Consider the following 14,664-nt stretch of genomic DNA (forward strand, 5'->3'; position numbering starts at 1 on the left):
TTTTTAAAATGTGGTCCAGACAGAGGATTGGGATTGTGGGAGCTAATCTTCATCTTCCAGAGCAGGCCTGGAAGGTAACCTATGGTCATCTTGGCCGCAGAACAAACCTGATTGCTTTGTTCTTTAGAAAAAGGCCCGCTAACAATAATGTTACTTTTGATTCCAGCTTGTGGTGTGTAACCACATAGCAGCCGTGTTCTCGGGGGAGGGGGGAAAAAGCAATGAAGTCAGATTTGCCTTGGGCAGGTTGGGCCAGCTCCATCTCGAGGTCCTGCCGGCCGCTCTCTTCCTGCAGGCTTCAGGAGGCTGTGCTGGGAGCTGCACTTTGGCGTGCACAAGATGTTTGTGAGCTGTGCCACCTGCAACAGCCCTGCTCGGACCTAGAGCTGTACCTGTACACCATGATTCAGGGAACAGGAGAGGCTCCTGGGACCTCTCCCAGTGCTCTGTCCCACCTTGGAGGTAGCTGCCAGCATAGACTGCTGCAGCCCCGTGAGCTTTCAGCCAAGCCATGCTGCAGTCAGAAAGTGAAAGAAGTTCTGTATGTTTTTGGTAATGAATGATTTGTAATCTTGCTCCTTTTGTTACACCTGCTGACAAAGCAGCTGTTTGTAATTAGGTAGGTCTCTGCTCTGGCAAACCCTTTCCTTTGTCAATAAGGCTGCTTTAACCTGCATGTGTTGGTGCATGTGTAAATAGCCAGCATGGCTCAGGAAGACTTTGTCAGTTAATGCTCTTGCTCTTTAAACTTCTTAGCTTGCTTTTGACATGTAACTAACTGCAAAGGCCAGGTTATATTTTAGTGCTCTTGCTGTTGTAGCGTGTGCCGCAATAAATGGCCTTTGCGGCACATAAAACTTGAGAGCAAACAGGGAAGGTTAGGTTGTGGCAATATTTATTGTCTATGGCCTTGCTTGTCTGTATTGTGAGGGAACAGTATTTAAAAGAAGAAAATGTGCTCAGCTGTTTTTTTCTGAGGACACATGTAAGAAGATGCTGTCTTGTGGAGCACTGTCAGCAAGGGGAACTGAGGGACAGCTGGCTGAGGATGGGTGTCCTGTAATCAAGACCTCTCATGATGGGCAGGAAATTACTTTTTATTCTTGGCAGGACCCTTCAAGTGCCTCTTGCGTGTGAGTGGGGAACGAGAGTGTTGACCTTTTCGGACAGTGCATTGCTCCTAAATGTGGAGGGTGAGACTTGTGTAGGTACATTTCAGGGCTTCCTCTGCGAGTGTTGAGTCTCTCTGGGGGAGGGTATAAAGTCACCAGTTTTAAATCTAATTTAAATGGTGAGCTGTGTCAGCTGGTGGCTGTGCATCTGTGTGGGAGAATCACCCCAGGCAGGGCTCCTCTTGCCTGCTGCTTTTCCCAGGATACTGAACCTTGCAGGCTCTGCTTTTGGTGGGTACTTTCAGTAATGGTGATAAATTGCACCCCAGTGCATCAGCAGTGTCCATGATGGACTCTGGATGTTTCCTCTTGTTTGTAGGCCTATCCTAGGAGGCACATGCCAGTACTGACACTTGAAAAGCTGTGTTTCTGAAGTTACATTTTCTCCTCTTTGGGTTTCAGCAAGCAGCAGCCGTGCTCTGAGTGCAGAGGAGTGTGGTGACCTTGCCCAGGAGCCAGCCCAGCCATCAGCCATTAATTAGGGACCATAGAGGCTGGAGACCCCCCGTTCCTGGGATTACTTCTGGTCTGGTTTGTCTCAGTCGAGTGCCTGTTTAATGTGAAGTGCATAAATACTTGTGGCAGCAAGGCCTGGGGCCCTGGGCTCCCCGCTCCAGCTGGGCGCCTTCTCCAGCAGTGCTGGCCCCGTCCTGCCTGCAGAGCCCTGCTCCCGTGTCCCAGCTTTTCCTTCTGCACAGGGCTGAGGAACAGAATGGTGGCTGGTGGATGGCAGAGGTGGCCCCCAAGCTCCTAAGTGCATGTCCAGGCCTCAGCAAGGCACCAACTGCCCTGGTGTGTCCTCAGGAGGGAAGGCTGCTGCTCTCTCTTCCCGTGGTGAATACCCCCAATCTTGTTAGCTATGGGTCTTTCTCCTCCTGCATAATTTAAATCTCTGCTGAAATCAACAGCTCAGTAATTGCCTGTGCACTAGGGTTCTCTTGTCTGGTAGTAGGTAAGTGGCTGGCAAGGCCGTTGTTGGGTCCCCTGTGGCAGCCCTGTGGAGCTGGGGATGCTCAGCAGAGCTCTTTGCAGTTGCTTTCTGAGCTTTCAGGGCCTTGGGACAAAACAAATGCAACACTAAAGCTAAAAAGAGTAGCCCCTGGGAGGGCAGGGTACCCCTTGGTGTGGAAGTCATGGGGGGTGGTGGGGGGGTGTAATCTAGTAGCAACCTCTGTACAACACAACATTGTACGCAAAAATACATGATTTGAGAATTCCCTCTCTGCTGGGAGCTTTTAGGGAAAAAGAGGAAGCTGCTGGGACAGATTTGTTTGTGGAGTGGCAGAAGGAAAAGGGGAAAAAAAAACCCTTCCGACACAGCTCTCGGCTTGCTGTTTCTTACCTGGTGCCAAGGACGAGATGTCTTCTCTCAGGCAGCCCCAGCAGACGTCGCTGACAGCCGGAGAGCAGCCATGTGTGCCAGAGCCTGAGCCAAGAGGAAATCTCTCAGCTGCTTTGACGTGAGCGGGGCTGGGCTGGCTGGCAGGTGGGTGAGGGTGGCAGGGACCCACACTGTGCTGTGTGCCTGCCTCCGGCGTGCTGGTCCCCTGCCCAGAGAAATGTTTTTAGCAGGTGGCTCAGGGTGCATTAGTGGTACAACATCGACCTGTCTTCCGAGGTGCTGTGGTGTGGGACTGCACTGTACTGAAGCCCAGATGTGTGCTTGGTTGAGAGGTAAAAGCACCACGCTCTGAAGTTGTGCATGTGCATCCGCCTTGTGTTTTTTATACCCACCACTTAAACTGGGCGCTGGCCTGTGCTGGAGCATCCTGACCTCAGGTAACAACAGGCTGAGGGCGCCTTCCTTCGAGGCCATCTCTGCTTTGATGTCTGAATGACGTGATGGTGATGAGGTGGTTGTCTCCACCTCTATCTCTGTATTGTTCCTTGTGCTCCTACCTTGTCACTGCTTGTTGTCTGATCTTTTATCTGCTGGTGACGTGTGTTTTAGGATTTTCTGAGTGCCTTTTGGATGGCATAGCAGGGTTCTGCTCCAACACAACTAAACAAATATGGAAAATATGGATAATAGCAGTGGATAGGTCCTGGCCCACATAGGCTCCCACACCCCTCCTTTGCTCACTTGCCAACCCCTGGAGGGGTGGCTGCTTGGCAGGTGGACAAATTGGTCCATGTTCTCCTGTATAGTGATTTAGAGTGGTTGGGCAGGAGAAGGGAAGTCATCTCCTACTGTGGATGGTGGTAGAAGGATAAACTTTGTTGGCGAGAAGGAGCAGGAACAAAAAAAATCTTCATTCCTACCTTAGTTCTAGAGAACTGGTAACTTTTAGGAGTCCTATTCTCGCAGGAAAAGATTCAGACAGACTCCAGCAAGGTGCTGAAACATTATCTACTACCTGATGCAACTGTGTTGAAGTTAATGATTGGTTGTGGAGTTTGAAAGAGACCTGTGTTTAATGGGGGTGGAAGGAGGTCTGTAGGAAGGGATGGTGAAGTGGTGGTTTGTGATCAGGAACACAAAGGAGAAGAAGGAACAGCAGCATCTCACAAGGAACATTTCTGCAGCATTGACATCGATGTGGGGCTCAGGGCACAAGCTGGGAGCAGATGGGGAGTCCCCCAAGTCCTCAGCAGGCTGGGCTGGACTCCACGGCCCCACTTGGCATTGTGCTGTTCTGGTCCTTCCGATTGCTGCACAAAAACAAGCCAAAAATAGTTGCATGGGGAAGGGGAAGGAACTGCCTATAAGGTGAATGAGCTGGTTGTAAAGCCTGGGTAATCTCTTTTTCATGTGTGCCCTGTGATGAACAAGCATTTGTTGGGGCCAGGGAAGTGACACCTCCCGTACTGAGGGAGAGCAGGTGGGAGCCGATCCTGGTGCCAGGGAGGGCTTAAACCTTCACAGGAGCATCCTGTCCCGGGCATTGGCCAGAAGTCACCAAGCTGCAGCAATTCATAACGGCTTGGCAGCCCCTTCTGCTGCTGACAGAGATTTACTGTCCAGTGTGGACTCATTTTAATTACCTCCAGCATTTAGGGGTCTTTATCTGTCTTCTTTTACCCATAGGGATATTGTCAGTTTTGATAGCTAATCTAGAGTTAAGCTGATGATCCATAAAGTAGGGCAACCCTTTGGCCAATAATTCAGTGCTGTCACCAGCTTCTTTGTGCTATCAGGAGAGTGACCAGGAAACCTGATTTACTGACAGCTGAGCATCTTCTCTGCAGTCTGTGAAGGTAGTAAAGGGGGTCCTGCTGTGCTGGTGGACCCAAGGTGAGCATGGTAGGGATTCTTCCTATTCCAGGAAACAGCATTTTGAGGGGCCTACTAAAAGTAGAGTAAAATACTTATACTGTGTCTGGAGAGTACGATGCAAACTCTTGAGCCTTCCTTGCCCTGAGCAGGAGTGTGATGCTGGCTGGGACCTGATCTGCTGAGTATTGCTTCTGCAGTGCAAAACCTGAGGTGGTTTGAAGCAGCAGCACAGGGAAGTGCAGATTTTGCTTTTCAAGCAGCTGATAAAACAGCTGACATGCCCAACACATTGTTTTTCTAAGCACTGAAAATGGCTTTTCCAGGTCCAAAGCCTGCTTCCAGTTTATTAACATTTGATTAGCAATTGCTCCTTGTTGTGCTGAGCTTGAAATAGGAGTACAATTAGGAACAGGCTTCTTCTTTGCCTCATCTGTACTGTCAAGATGTATCCAACCAGAAGGGCCATAACAAAACTGCCAGTTTGACTATCCTGCTGCTGAAATGGGTTCTTCTGTCCGCAGGCTAACGGTGTTGGAAGGGCAGTGATGCCTGTCTGTGCATGCATGCATGCACCCAGTCTTGCAAGGCAGAAATACAGATCCTGGTGTTTACAGTTTACAAAGCTTTAAATTCCCTTATTTTTAGTGGCATTTGGTACTTGGTGCCAGGGAACATTGAGTTTTTCTGTAATACGCGTAGTGTTTTGTTGCTGTCCAAGACAGAGAAAGCTCTCTAGAGCTCAGAAAGAAGCAAGTAAAATTGATGCTATTGATGCTGCATCAAGTTTCGGCTTGTGCATGCTCCTGTGCTGCCAAGGCAGTCTGTCCACAGAAGGGATAGAAAGGAACGGAGCTGGGAAATAGGAAAGCAGAGGGGAGGGCATCAATGCATCCAGTGATGAAGGCTGGTTAAATAATAAAGAAAATATTTGCTAATAAAAGATAATTTTTTCCATGCTATTTCTAGGACTAATAAGCAAAGGAAGTGGAGAGAATCGATTCTCCCTGTTGCATGCTTGTGCGTGATCAGGCCACAAAATTCAAAACACATGAGTTTTTGAAAAGTCCACAACTTTAGGCTTTTAAAATGGGTTCCTTGCCTTGATTCTCGCTTGTGATCAGATAATGACCTTCATAAGCAAAACAACCCCAGCTGTATTTCATAATGGGAATATACTTCTGTACATTGTAATGAGCTGTTAACAGGGAACAGTATCGTGTGAAAATCTGCACTTTTCCCATGATGCTGCCCTGATTTAAAAGCCACCCATAAATTATTCAGTGTTGCAAATTTAAAGGTTAGGATTGGCTATAAGATATATGCGCCACCCCCCCCCCCCCCCCCCGACAATGTTTTCAGCAGACTGGAATTTAAAATGGAAAAACCTGACCTACTGGGAATCTCAGGGGTTGTGTGGGAAGTATGGAAGTATGGTGGCCTTTGTGTTGGGTGTTGGGAAGCATGTGGTCGGTGTAGGCGACTTACATGATGCAAGGAGAAAGAACCGCGTTGCTCCTGCAAAACTCTTTCTTACCAAGGCTCCTGAAGGATGGCATCCAAAATTTTGTGGACAGTCCTGAGTTGGTAGCTTGAGTTGAGTTTCTGAAAGGTTTCTAGCAGAGCCAGAGGTTGGCTTTCACTGCTGGGTTTGGTTCCCAGGGTCCTCTTCATGATGCGGAGCAGTACATAGCTGGGCATCCAGAGAGTTTCTGCAATACAGCACTCTGGATGTGGAAGCTCGATTATTAAATGTATATTGCAATTCTGAATATTATTTTAGCTGCAAGATCAGTCTCCATCCTCTCCAGCGTTTTAGGTTTGATCGTATTCCAGAGGCTTACTAAAAACATGCGAAGAATTTCAGTAAAACTCAGTGGAACACTTTTATTAAATTTTTTCAGTCATGCAAGCTAAATTAAATGACAGCTCTGTCCACCAAAAGATTACAAATATCAATCAGACTTCCCGCCTCAACTTATGAAGGAATTAAATGTTTTTCTAAAAGTCTTCTATTCTCTGTAATAATCTGTTTGGCTGTTCTATTTACTTTACATATTTTTGAAGTGTGTTGAAAGGGATGATTTCTGCCCTAAAGGAGCACACTGCTTGTATCTCAGTGCTGATATTTTATCTGAATTTGTGGGCACGATTTTGGTATTGCTCAAATTGATATTTGCAATACTGGGAGCATAGTTTCCAAAATGAAAAAACGGCTATTAAACTACAGTCCAAGGAACACAATGTTGATTTCTTTTTGGAGACGGGAGATTAATGATAAAAAGTATGTTGCAGCTCTCACTGTTTATGTTAAAATTGGAAAAACAAGACCAGGTGGCTCAGTGGGCTGGTGGGATGGTGAGCTCTGAGTGAAGTGGTTGTTAAGAATGAGGAGTTATAAAGATTTCAACATACGGTGGCCTGTCCAAATCCAGCTGAGTCATTACCCTGTGTTGCTGCATCTGTTTTTGTCTGGTCACTGTATGGTTATGAATAATTGTATAAATCATGCTGGGACGCCCCAGGGAGCTTTCCTTGCAGAAATGCTCGGCACACTGTTCTGATCTGGCTTGTTTTTTGAGCTTCAGGGAGACCACAGGACAAGCCAAGGAACAAATATTTATATGGAAACCAGCTGGGACTGCCTGGCATCCCTTGTGCCAATGCCCTTGTGTCCAGGGTGGGGGCATGATTTAAAAGCATGAGCTTGGAAGTAAAACTGATGCACGTCTGAGCTGGTGGAACTCGTAGTCAGGAGCAAAGGATGTGTCCCACGTGCTTCCTTCCGTGGTTACTGTGCAGATGGGAGATGAATGCCCCGCAGACACCTCTGAGACATGTGCATGCGCGCAGACTCCCACAATTAGCTCTCTCATTTACATTGGATACATTATAGTGTATTTTTGCCATTATGGTTTAGCAAAGAAGAGCAGATATGATTGTAAACTCTTGCAGCTGGGTGAATTGTGATTAAGTTAAAGCTATCTCACTGTTACATACTACTTTAGTGATCACTGGACTATGTATTTTCCTGCCTCTTACTATAGGCTTTAAACCACAGGACATGAATAAACTGTAATGTTAGGGTAGTAGTCAGCTCCAGTTGCTATTTAAGGACAGAGAAGCTATGTTCAGTCCACTGAATGTAATTTCATAAAGCATGCAGACCATGGTGGAGGCTGTGTAATGGTAGTTGAGTGTGGCTGTGGCTGATGCTCTGGCTGCAGCTTCGTGGCAAACAAGGCCTGCATGGGAGTCATTACATCTAATCTGGCTGCTTAGGGGTGGCCTTTCAGCAAAAGCAAGCCTCCTTTGCCTCTCATTTTTCACTGCTTCCCTGGATCATCTTCTCTTCTGTAGCATTTTATTTCCTGAAGCATTTTTCCTGGTCATGTTTTGCTGCAGCACATCCCCTCTCCTAGAGAAAAGGTGCTGGCTGAGACAGTGAAGGCACCTGCTGATGCCTAGGCAGGTTTGCAGGGCTGAGGATGTCTCGATGCCTGCAAGCATCACTGTGCCCATTGCACACCACCATCAGCTTGCATTGGCCACATCCGTACCTTCCCTTCCCCATGGCTGAGGATGCTGCACTTTCTCCAGATGTTGCTGTAGACTGCACCAACTGTTTCAGATAAAGACAGGTTAAAAGCCAGGGCTTCACTGGAGTCCTGTGAGTGGTAACCCTGGGTTGTGGTGTGTAGAGGGGCTCTGGTTACATTCATGCTCACAGGGCTCCAGGGCTGTGCTTGTGTTTCATGTTGCTCCCTCTGCACCCGCTTCCTGGCTGTGCTGTGTGGAGGAAGGAGCAGCATGGGGTGGCCACCAGCCACTGCACAGGGACGTGCAGCTTGTGAGGCCCGCGTGGCATTTTTCAGAAAGTTCCCATTTTATTATGGCTACAAAGGCAGAGAAATTAAGCTGCTAATTTATAGCATGCCAAAAAAAAAAAAAAAAAAAAGTAATACAAGAAATGCTCGGTAATTTCAATGTTTGACAACAAACAATTGAAAAATTCTGGTTCCCCCCTGACCTCCTCCAACCCCTCCTCCCCCTGCTAAGCTTATTAAATCTGAAAATGTCCCAGAACTTAATTCTCTCTGCTAGAAAGTTCCTTAGGCCTCTGCTGTTTCATGTGAGTAATGAAAGTTATGCTGCTGACATGTATGGTGAGGTCCCTGCTGTTTTGCTCCATGCCTTAGATGCAGAAGTGAGCATCCTGTAGCCACATGGTTGCAGTCCCCTTGGTCCACAAGGGGCTTTTTTGTGTGTCCTTTTTTAGTGGTTGTGTACTGGGGCAATGAGCCCTAACCGGTATGGGACACCCACGTTATATTTTCAGCTGATAAACTGCTCTGAGGAATGCTGTTAGCTCTGTCATTTACCAAGTCCTTATTTACAGTGAGCTTATTTATTGCTGAATTCCTTATTTGCAGTGTAAAGATGTGTTGCAGGATTTGACAGGCATTGTCTGTCCGTGGCACGTGGCTGCATGAACCATGGTGCTTCTTGGTCCCCCTTTGACATTTGGGCTTGATGTCCATGCCCAAAAGGTGTGTGGTAACTGCTGGGGGGGGGGGCAGCACTGCTGCAGCCTGCGGGAGGGCCGACAAAAGGCGTCACTGCCAGGAGTGGGGTGCAGGTCTCGCGGTGCCATGGCGTGTGAGAAACACCAGGCTCAGAAGCAAGAGCCAGTGCACGACGTGCCTTTGAGCATGATTTCCCCTAAAAACATTTCATAAACACTGGGGGCTTAGTTTGGAAGAGAGAAATGCAAAGAGTGATAAGGCCTGAGCAGTTGCCGTGTTTGGTTTGTGTGAGGTCTGCTCCGTGCTGCACCCAACTCTGCATTTGCTTTGCTTTTTTTTGTGGTCATGCAATATTCTGGGAAAGGCCCGTAAATATCTAAATAAAATAAAGCTCCTGAAGAGCGAATTGGACGTTTTGAGCCAAAGCCTGTTGAAGGACACAGAAACTCATCCCCTGAGCTTCTCTGAGTTTTGGGGGGATGAGCTGCATTTTACCTCCTAACGCGGGTGTGGAGCCAGGCCATCCCTGGTTCAGGGTGTGTGGACACAACTGGATTGCTGCTTGCTCTGAGAAGAAACAACAGGTTAATGCTGCAGTTGCCAAAATGCTTATGGTGGTGCTGGGGTGTCCTTGTCCTCAATTGCTCCCTGCTATGGACCTTTGTGAATCTTTATCACCCAGCCCTGAGCCCCTGCAGGGCTACAGGATGCTTGTGGGGAGAGGAGAAATGCAGCAGGGAACACCCCCCCCACACCACCACCACCTTTTCTTGCAGTGTCCTTTTGTCTTTGGTTCACAAAAGCACGGCTGTGGAACAGGGCAGACTGCTGCATGCCCAAAGGAGAGGTTTGCCGCGTTGCTTCTGCCCGCGGGGCACGGCGCACACAGACAGCATGGCCAGGAAAACTGAAGTGGTCTCACGTCGAGCCATTTGTTTTTCATTATGCTATGCTACTCTAATATAAACAATAAGGTATGTGGACATTGCTGTGGACAGAGAGCCAGATGCTGAAAGCATTCCTCCAAGGCTGTATAAACTTCAGCAGCTAAATATTTTAGGAACTGTTTTCTAAGGCTAGCCTAATAGTTTAAAAATATAACCTAGATTCCAGATATTAAAAAATGCCTTTAAAGGCACGCATATTGCTGCAATAGTTGGAAACAACTAAACCCCTGAAGTAAGCAGAAGGCTCCCATTTTGCAATATCTTCTGTTACTTATCCTTTTTGTTATTTTTCTTAATACTGAGATTAAATTCAAGAAGGCTTTTAACAGTGTAGTGGTAGTGATAGAAATTTTCAGCATATATTAATGGGCTGACTCACACTTTCAAAGTGAAGCTGGGTTTATGATGAAATAGCTGGGTTCTTTTAGCAATAGCATAATCAGAAAAGTCAGTGGGAAGAGGAAGCCAGTATCTTAAAGATGTCTAATCCTACCATGCACCGTGAAGGGGCAGCATTGAGAGCTCCCACCCGTGTTTGAAAGCAGTCCTGACCCTGTATTCAGTGGAGGTATTCAAATCTTCATCTCAGCAATGTGCAACCTGTCACGATTAGTTAGGACTTGACTTTAAAGCACTGGAAGTGTTTTTCTGCTTGAAAATACCAGAGTTGCTTTGTGTGGATTACAGATTCTGTCACTGCCTAGCAAAGTTAAATCCTACCTTAATCCACTGCTGTTAGAAAGCTCATCTCTACAAGCATCTTCAAAAATACATCAGGAAACGTGAGAGGTTTGGAAGAAAAGCCTGGCTGTGGGGGAGAATGTTTGTAGGTGCTCTTGTCATCACTGTGCTGATTGCCTTAGGCAGGGCTATGATGGGACGAGGGCTCTTTGCACCTCTGTGGTAGGATTCGTGGTGTATGGAGCTGTCCTGGTTGCCCAAAGTAGTGTCAGTGCCCCTGGAAATGTTGAGGGCATTACTGGACCAGTACTTCTGGCTGAGATTGAGAGCAGCTCTTTGTTTTATTTTCTCATGTCCACTTCATGCTCTGCCAAAGGACTGAATGACTGGTCTGTCGGTCTAAGTCTTCTCTGGACGTGGTGGGCTTGATTTTCTGAGCTGCTCTTTTCTTGCAGATCCCGAAAACTTAGAGTAGCATCCTCTGTACTTCAAGAGTAAAGAATGAGATTTTTAGGTTATTTTTGTGGGACACCATACGGATCTGAGAGATCTGTCACTTCTTTTCACACGTGTTACTTCTCAGATAGGTGATAATCCATGACAGCCACGCAGTGTTGTCTTCCAAAAGATTGCCTTATATTGAATTGACAACACGAAGACCCATGGTGGCATAGCAGTAACTAAGCCTGGGGCTGAGTTCAGCTGCTCCCTGTATGTGAGTGGGTGAAGGATGCTTGCTTCTGCTTGCCCTCAACCACTGACTATGGCTCAGCTACACCGTTGCTTCTGTGTCCAACTTCCATGGGAAAATAAAAGCTTCATCTTGCCACTAGTTTTTGTCGTGACAGGCAGGACTCAATCTTTTGTCATCGGCAGGACTCAGTCTGGCTCAACTCTGGAAATGTGTTTGGCTGCTGATCCCTGGGCTTCAGTGGCTAGTAGATGTCCTCCAGCCTCTGGTGTGAGGCTAACTGGGGAAAAGCCAAGGATCAGAGATACTCAGCATGGTTTTGTTTCTTTCTTCTGTTTCTTCCACTGAGGTTTTGTGTGTGGTTTTGTCCATGAATGAACCTGAGTTCTTCAGTGCTTTGATGCAAGGCATGCACTGGCGTTCTGGCTCACCATTCTGGCTTCACCCAGTCCTGTCCTCTTTTTGTCACCCAATCCCCCTGCAAGTGACAGGTGAAGAGGTAGGGAGGGTGGCAGAAGCTGTTAAATGACTGTCACATCCTGTCTTTCAGCTGCTCAAAGGGATGGCTCTGCCCCGCCAAAAAGCCATGGGCAAAACCACAGAGGAGGAGGAGGAGAGCGGAGACTGCGATGATGAAGATGACTGCAGCAGAGGCTCTGGGGATGGAGAGCTGCGAGTGAGGAACCAGCTCCGGTTCTTAGCAGGTGATGGGGATGGTGGTCCTGCGGCGGCTGTCCCTCTGGGGTTTGTAAGTCTGGGTGACAGCATGAGGAGCTGCTCAGCTTTCCACTGCCATGGCCCAGAGGCTGTTTGTACTCAGCGTCCTGCTGGCTAGCCTAAGTGCTGCTGAGACAGCAGCTAGAAAAGTGATGCTGTTACTTTCCAGGTGGGTTTTGCACGGGTGTGTTGAGGACAGCCTGGCTGTAGGTATCAGTCACCCTCTTCTCTCATTCCCTCTGCTGCCTACACTTGTGAGTTTAAAGGGGAGCTTCTCTGCTTTGGTGGAGGGCTTCAGAAAATCAGTAAAGATGGCTTGACTACAGCAAAACATCTTGGTTGTTTCTGATGTAGGGTTTAGAGACTCAGGGTAATTTAAAAACAAATGGAAAAAAAAAAAAAAAAAAAAAAAAACAACACTTCATTTTTCAGAAGTGATTTAGGTACTCAGGAGCCTAAAATTGCATTGACAGTATGATTCATGTCTTTGGTTGCTTTGAAGATGGCCACAAAACATCCTGATGCTTCAAGGCTACATTATTTGTAAGGTCAGCCATATTATTAGTAAGGTCATTATTAGTAAGATCACCCGGTCACCCATTGGGACGAGGAAGTCAAGGTCCATTTGCTACTTAGGGAGTCACAAATCTGTTGGTGCGTGCCTTCTCCCTGACCCCCTAACTGCTGCTGTCCTCCTTCTGACTCCGTGGAGCTCAGCAGCACCGTCTGTTGTGCTCACATGAGCAAGGCCAGGCTGCTTGAGGCCACGTCCACTGTGGATGTGTGGTGTCTGCTGAACGTGGGTCTGCGGCTGGAGGTTTGGTCCAATTAATGCTGGTTCCAGTGCTGCGCTTTGCTCTTCGAGAGACCAGACAACTGAACCTGGATAAAATCAGCTTTACTGCTTTGAAGTTTAAGAGGCAAATTTGGGCTCTTAAACGAAGCACAGATGTTTATAAATTCCCTTCCATTGGTCTGGGATAATTAAAATATCCTTAATGAAGTGAGAGCTGAAATATTAAATGCCAGTTTCATATCAAAGATTATTGACACATTATGTAAAATATATAAAATACATATATTCAAATATTGGTTAAGGGAAGGAAAAGGCTTTTTAAGTCCTCCAGTCCAGGTCTGAAAGAGAAATATGTAATTTGGAGAAGGATAAAATGTCCTTTCTTTCATCCAAGAACTAAATATCAAAGTGTATGTTAAGGAAATGCAGGTGATCCACATTATTTTGAGTTGAGAGCAGAGATACGTGTTTCATTTTCCATGATCTTTGTGTCACACTTTTATGCTATTTTAACGTGTTTCTAATTTCCTCTTATAGCTTTCCTTATAATATCATCAGTGATCTCTGAAACTGTGTATATAATCCTTTCTGCCTTCTTCTATCTCTCTAGGCTAGTTTAATCACTGTATTGATCTCCCAGATAACCTGCCTGTCTAGCAATTTAGACCTCTCTTGTCACTGTGGTATGTGAACATCTTATATGGAAAGAGGGCTTATCCTCCCTGCGCTACTCTGCTGGAGGGTGTTTGCTGCTGACTTTGCTACGGATTGGGTAAACATTAACTTTACATAGTGAAAAAGCAGCAGTGGCTTGGGGCATTGTCTTCTCATCAGGTTAAGCCTCTCAGGCTGCTAAGAGCACTGGGTTTGACCAGCACAGCTTTTAGGCTCTAGCTGGCCTTAGAGGACATGTGCTGTGCCATCATGGTGGCCACAGAGACTTTCTGGATCTTCCTCAGTTGAGCATGCAATTTTGTGTGTGTGTGTTTTGTCTTAGAGCAGAAAGGCAAGTTGATCTGACAGTGGCAGAATCATATTTGGTTGGTATTGGATATAAATTGAGACTCTGTTCAAGTTTTATGTTGGAAACAAGCCCAGGAAAAGTTGCTGATGGTGCGGAAATACTCACTTTCAACATTTTAAGAATATTTCTTTTCACTTTGAAAAGGGTATTTTTCAATTAATTTTTTTCATCATATCATAAGTACATAACAATATAAAAGCGACCAGAAACCATTCCACATTTCCCCCTGTTCCACAAATTCTAAATTTTAGGTTAGCATGCTGATTTGAAACGATGCCAGGCTTTGAAATCTGGAAATACTTTGTGAAACAAACTTTTACATTTAGCCTGGCTTTATCTCCCTCTTTCCCAAGGTGGTTACCCTGTAACAGAGACACACAGGACTGGGAGCGGCTGGGAGTGAGCTGCTGACGGTTCCCTGCTTTTATCACATGCTGGATGCAATGCAGTGCTCAGGCAGCAAGGTGGCTGGATGGCCAGCAGTGCATGTGTCCTAGCATGGTGACCAAACATGCAAACCCCCTTCAAGCATGCTTCCCTGCTGGTCTTCAGGTTTGCTGTTGGGGAATGCATACGGGTGCTTTGCTTTCTTTTTCTTAGAGGTCTGGTTCAGCTCAAGAGGAAATATCCCTGGCCCTGTGATAGCAGCAGAGAACTCCTCCCTCGCTAAGGGTTGACTATGCCTTACAGATGGACTTGGCAGGCAGCTCTGCAGCGTGTGTCATCCTGTTATCCAAGGGTAACAGGGAAAAAATCATGTGGTCCTGTGAAGTGAGGTTGTGGACCGCGTCTGGGCCATGTGCCCCAGGTTCTTGGCCCTGCCTTAAAATCTCATTTGTAATGGGATCACTCTGTAAGATAAAGGCTTTAACGAGGCACATAAACATCATGCTGCC

At 46.7% G+C, this 14,664-nt stretch overlaps 1 protein-coding gene across 2 annotated transcripts in view; it reads left to right on the forward strand.

The window, feature by feature from the left end:
- The window catches only part of GPC3 (glypican 3), a 144,800-nt gene that overhangs the window by 105,412 nt on the left and 24,724 nt on the right, over window positions 1-14,664 (forward strand). For both annotated transcript variants that reach the window (XR_014318429.1, XM_082771210.1), the window contains exon 7: window positions 11,782-11,935. Coding sequence is in view for 1 of the 2 variants with exons in the window: in XM_082771210.1 (XP_082627336.1) it covers window positions 11,782-11,935 (154 nt within the window). In the remaining variant the exon portion in view is untranslated. The remainder of the gene's footprint in view (window positions 1-11,781; window positions 11,936-14,664) is intronic.

The sequence above is a fragment of the Aythya marila genome (assembly GCF_965140915.1).
Source record: "Aythya marila genome assembly, chromosome: 13".
Classification (NCBI taxonomy): Eukaryota; Metazoa; Chordata; class Aves; order Anseriformes; family Anatidae; genus Aythya; species Aythya marila.